The sequence below is a fragment of the Arachis duranensis genome, chromosome 6, assembly GCF_000817695.3.
Source record: "Arachis duranensis cultivar V14167 chromosome 6, aradu.V14167.gnm2.J7QH, whole genome shotgun sequence".
NCBI classification, from domain to species: domain Eukaryota; kingdom Viridiplantae; phylum Streptophyta; class Magnoliopsida; order Fabales; family Fabaceae; genus Arachis; species Arachis duranensis.
In genome coordinates, this window is record NC_029777.3 from 39440165 (window position 1) to 39446189 (window position 6025).

The 6025-nt window shown below is 42.5% G+C and overlaps 1 protein-coding gene across 1 annotated transcript; it reads right to left on the reverse strand.

Annotated features, from left to right (window-relative positions):
• Positions 1–787: 787 nt before the first annotated feature.
• On the reverse strand, positions 788–1711 carry LOC107493666 (uncharacterized). The gene has a single exon (XM_016114724.1). It carries the CDS (start codon positions 1709–1711, stop codon positions 788–790), a length of 924 nt encoding a protein of 307 aa, XP_015970210.1.
• Positions 1712–6025: the final 4314 nt, after the last annotated feature.

Here is a 6025-nt window from a genome sequence, read left to right on the forward strand (position 1 = left end):
GAGTAACCATCAAGAAAGCAATAATATGATTTACCGGCTAGTCGATCAAGCATTTGATCAATAAACGGTAGTGGGAAGTGATCTTTTCTTGTGGCCGCATTCAACCTTCGGTAGTCTATGCATACTCTCCAAGAATTTTGCACTCTTGTTGCTATAAGTTCACCACTTTCGTTTTTGATTGTTGTCACTCCGGACTTTTTTGGCACTACTTGGACCGGGCTTACCCATTCGCTATCCGAGATAGGATAGACGATGTTCGCTTCAAGTAGCTTAGTGACTTCTTTCTTTACTACCTCAAGAATGGTTGATTTAAGTCTCCTTTGAGGTTGTCGGACCGGTCTTGCTCCTTCTTCAAGGAATATGCGGTGCTCGCATACTTTGGGGTTTATTCCCACTAGATCCGCCAAACTCCACCCGATTGCCCTTTTGTTTTTTCTCAATACTTTTAGCAATTTCTCTTCTTGTTGAGGGGTTAGCTCTTGTGCAATTATCACGGGTAGCTCTTGGGCTTCATCAAGGTATGAATACCTTAAGTGAGGTGGTAGTGGCTTCAATTCCATCTTTTTTCATTCTTTGAAGTTTCAGTTTCCGGATGGTTTGTATGATGTGTGGTATTTAGTACGCTTGACTTTTCATTTGCTTCTTCAACCATATACTTCTCATCTAATCTTGCAAGATGCACTTCGGCCACTATGTTATCGATTGGGTCACACCAAAATAAAGAGTGGTTCTCCGGTGGATGCTTCATTGCTTCCTCTAGGCTAAAGCTTACAATTCTCCCATCTATTCAACTCACAACTCTCCCTTCTATTTCAAACGAGTAGGTTCCCGAGTAGGCATCTAACTTGAATCTAGAGGTCCTCAAAAATGGTCTCCCAAGTAGAATAGATGATGCCCTCTCGGACTCGCTTGATGGCATCTCAAGAACATAAAAATCAATTGGAAACACCAACCCTTTTATATTCACCAATACATCTTCCGCAACACCCGCTACGGTTATTATGCTTTTATCCGCTAGGACAAATTTTGCCGTCGACCTTTTTAGTGGTGGCAACTTCAATACCCGGTAGACGGAGAGCGGCATGATGCTAACACATGCTCCGAGGTCACACATACAATCTCTAAATTGAACTCCATTGACTGTGCAAGTGACCATACAAGGGCCTGGATCATCACACTTCTCGGGCAATGTTCCCATTAAAGCGGAAATAGAGCTCCCCAATGGGATGGTTTCCAATTCAAGAATTCTATCCTTATTTATGCATAAGTCTTTGAGGAATTTGGCATATCTAGGAACTTGATGGATAGCATCAAAGAGGGGGATGGTTACCTCAACTTTCTTGAACATTTCTACCATTTTGGGGCCAAGTTCTATGCGCCTTTTAGCTTTCTTCGCAAGTGTTTGAAATGGGAGTGGTTGAGCAACTTCTTCTTCCAAGGTTCTTTTGGCCTTGGTTGTCTCCCTTGTTGGTTGGGCTTCATCCTCAACTATGGCTCGTGGTGTCTCCTCTTCTACTACCTCTTCTATATCTATTTTCTCCTCTTCTTGGGCGGTTGTGATAGGACTTGAGTCCTTTGCTTCCTTCTCTTTTAGTTGCGTACCGGATCTAAGGGTGATGGATTTGATGCCCCCCTTTGGATTTGGTTGAGGTTGAGAGGGAATGGCACTTTGGATTGGCGGTTGAGGAGTGGAAGTTGATGGTGTATCCATGCGTGCAAGAAGAGCTTGTAGTGTAGAGGTGAGACCGGTGAGACCGGAAGCAAGTGTGTTTTGTAGTTCCTTTTGGCCTTGGATAATGGTTCGGAGTGTTTCATCTTGGTTGGAGGGAGTGGTTGCATATGTGAGTTGAGGAGCTTGTGATTGGTTGGGTGGTGGTCTTTGATGTGGTGGTTGATATGTTTGGTAGTTTCTTTGGGGTTTTGTTGGTTGTATGGTTGATTTTGTGAGTTGTATGGTCGGTTTTGCGAGAAGTTTTGTGAGTTGTTGCCCCATCTTTGACCTCTTCCATTGTTGTTGTTGTCCCTATTCCCATGTTGATGGTTGTCTCTCCAATTTTGATTATTGTGTCCACTTCCTTGGTTGTAGCCTCCTCCTCCTTGATAAGAGTACCCTTGGTTAGGATTACCACCTTGGTAGTACCCTTGATTGGGGCGGTCATAGAAATTATGGGTGGCCGCCAAGGTGTTATCTTCTTGAAGGCTTGGGCACTCATCCATGTAGTGAGAGTAGCAAGAACAAATGCCACATACTTTTTGAGGGACCAATTGTTGGTTGGGTTGTTGAGGTGGTGGAGGGTGTTGTTGGTATGATTGAGGTTGTTATGGTTGTTGTTGGTTCAATTGGAGTTGCCTCAAGATGGATGTCATCTCGCTCAAGGATTGAGTTAAAGCGGTGGTTTCACTACTTGTTGATACCTCATTCACGGTCCTAGGGCGGTTGACTCTTCGTCTCATATGTTGATTGGATTCGGCTAAGCCAATGATAAGTTGCCATGCCTCCTCCGCTGTTTTATATTTGGACAAAGAACCATTGCTAGAAGTGTCCAAGAGGGTTCTATCTTGTTCTCGTATCCCTTGACATATGTATCCGAGCAATACTTGAGTATCAATCATGTGATTAGGGCATGCGTCTAGTAGTTTGCGAAACCGTTCCCAATACTCATAGAGTGGTTCCGTCTCACCTTGCACAATACAAGACATTTCCTTCCTTAGCCTATCCATCTTCTCCGGGGGCAAGAATTTATCCAAGAATCCTCTTCTAAGTAAGTCCCAATCGGAGGTGACTTCACTAGATAGAGTATAGAACCATTCTTTAGCCTTGTCCTCAAGAGAGAAAGGGAAAGCAAACAACCATATAGCAACCTCATCGGACCCTTCCCGTCTAGTAGTTGAACATATGCGATGGAAGTCCTTGAGATGTCGAATAGGATCTTGTGCGGGAAGCCCATGAAACATAGGTAGGAGGTTGATCAAAGCGGTCTTCAATTCAAAGTTTGCATTCAAGTTGGGGTGAGTTACATGAAGGGGTTGAAGGACATAATCCGGTGCACCCGCTTCCTTGATAGTAACTCTTTCTAGTAAGGTGGTTGAGGTGGTGAAAACCTCTTCCCCTTTTTCAAACTTAAGCCGCCTTCGAGCTTGTCTAATATGAAACAAAGTTCATTCTATTTCCGGATCGAAAGGGACTAAGCTCGGATTCGGTTGTGAACGCGTCATGCAATGAAGGGGAAATGAAATTCATTGTAACGAATGAGGGGTTAGTCACTTGAATTATTTACAATGAAGTGCAACTATGTACATATATACACGCTTAATCCAAACAATAACATGGCACACTAAGCAAGATCCCCGGCAACGGCGCCATTTTGATGAATGAATTTTTGCCGGTATAGAATTTATCAAGCGATCAATCGTAGTATAGTCTAAACCAACGCAAAATCCATCATCAAACAAATCTACAATCTATATCCGAGAGTACTAGTCTCCCGAGTCGTTCTCCCTTGGAATTGCCAAAGTGTGCATCTTATTGATTTAGTAAGCCTTGTTGGAATTCTTTGAAGGTTTTAGCAAAGTAATGAGAAACAAACAATCAATTATCAAAAGACTTGGCTTAGGGTTGGCATTAGAAATTCTATCCTTATAGTCCATTCAATGTTGACAACAATTAGGCCTTGCTTCATTTAGTTATCCCCTAAGTATAGAGGAAAATCAAATGAAAACAATCAACTTGAGTCACAAGTCCTAGCTTCACCTCATGGGAATCTAGCTTTAGTGCACTCCAAGCCAACTAGCAATCCCTAATTCCAAACCAACTATTGATACAACTATTCAACTTTTTCCAATGACCAAACCCTATGCCAAGTGTAAAAATTCTACTCCATAGCTAGTGTTGACATTTTATCAAACATGTGATGAGCAAAAAGGAGAGTCATAGTAAAATGAGAAGAAAAATAGAATTGAAAGTATTGCAACACAAGAATCTATCACCAAGCCTCAAAGAGTAGCAATGGAAAGCAAATTCTCAAAGAGTTAATGAAATTCAAAATTGCAACATTAAATTCTAGATCTATGAGAGTTGATCAATTACAACTACTTGAATTTGGAGAAGAAAAATCTATGACATGAGTAAAATGGAATGAGAATTGTAATGGATCTCACCAAAAATGATTGAAAATTCAGAAATTGGGTGAAGATGAACCCTAGTGAAAAGCTTGGAATCTTTTCCTCTTCTTCTCTCCCCTAAAAGTGAAAACTCACTCTCCTCCCAAAAATATCTAATATCTAGCAAATGAACTAAGTGTCCTTAACCCTTGCTCCCTTGGTCTTTTTAAGCCTTTTCCCGCCAAGGCATTTCCCCAAAAGTGGGATTCTTAACTACCTCCACGCCTAAGTCACGTGACTTCTTAAAAAAAACACATTCGCAAATCGACGCGCACGCGCAAGGTACGCGTACGCGCTGTTGAGGCGTCTTGTAATGTGCGCGGAGGCGTGATGTACGCGTGCGCGTCCATGAGGATCCTGGCTTAGCCGCTACTCATGCCGGCTCGTGGCTTGGCTCTTAGTCTCGGCTTCACGTTGCTCTTATCCGCGCGGGCGCGCCAGGTGCGCGCACGCGCCCATGCGGAAATTTCCAAAGCTCAATTCTCATGCTTCCTTCCTTTGCACCCGTCTTCCTTCTCTTTTCCTGTCCATTCCTACTCTATATCCTGAAACCACTTAACACACAAGTCACGGCATTGAATGGCATCAAGAGAAGATTAGAAATGTATCTATTTTAGTGCAAAATAAGCATGTTTTCATTCATGAGGCAAAACTAGGAAAGGAATGCAAACTCTTGTATTCTCATATAGAAAGTGTGTGGAATCATTGATAAAACCCCTGAAATCAGCACAAAATAAACCCTCAAAATGGGGTTTGTCAAAGTGCCATGGTTTGTAGACATTGTAAACTACAAGGCAGTAAGATTCATACCCAAAGAGTATAGTAGGCAGCAATCAAAGAAGTTGATCACAGATGCAAAGTACTATCTTTGGGATGAACCATATCTCTTCAAGAGATGTGCAGACGGAGTAATCTGTAGATGTGTGCCTAAAGAAGAAGCACAGAGAATCCTATGGCCTAAAGAAGAAGCACAGAAGATCCTCTGGCACTGGCATGGATCATAGTATAGAGGACATTTTGGAAGTGAGCAAACAGCTACAAGAGTCCTCCAATGTGGCTTCTACTGGCCTACTCTCTATAAAGATTCCCGAGCGTTTGTGCTTAATTGTGATAGTTGCCAAAGATCTGGCAATCTGCCTCACAGTTATGCCATGCCTCAACAAGGGATCTTGGAGATTGAGTTGTTTGATGTATAAGGCATTGACTTCATGGGACCTTTCCCACCATCATACTCAAACACTTATATTCTGGTGGCAGTGGATTATGTATCCAAATGGGTGGAAGCTATTGCAACACCTATTAATGACACTAAAACAGTGTTAAAATTCCTCCAGAAACACATCTTCAGCAGATTTGGTACCCCAAGAGTGTTAATCAGTGATGGGGGCACTCATTTCTGCAATAAACAGTTTTACTCTGCTTTGGTTCGTTATGGAGTTAGCCATAGGGTAGCCACTCCATATCATCCACAGACAAATGAGCAAGCTGAAGTCTCCAACAGAGAACTTAAAAGAATCCTGGAACGGACTGTAATTAACCGTAGAAGGGATTGGGCAAGAAGCTTAGATGATGCTCTGTGGGCATACAGAACAGCATTCAAGACCCCTATAGGGACCTCTCCATACCAGCTTGTGTATGGAAAGACATGTCACTTACCAGTGGAACTGGAACATAAGGCCTACTGGGCAACCAGATTCCTAAACCTTGATGCCAAGTTACCTGGAGAAAAACGATTGCTCCAGTTAAATGAGCTCAAGGAATTTAGACTCAATGCTTTTGAGAATGCAAAAATTTAAAAAGAGAAAGTAAAAAGATGGCATGATAAGAAACTGCCATCCAGAGTCTTTGAGCCGGGGCAGAAAGT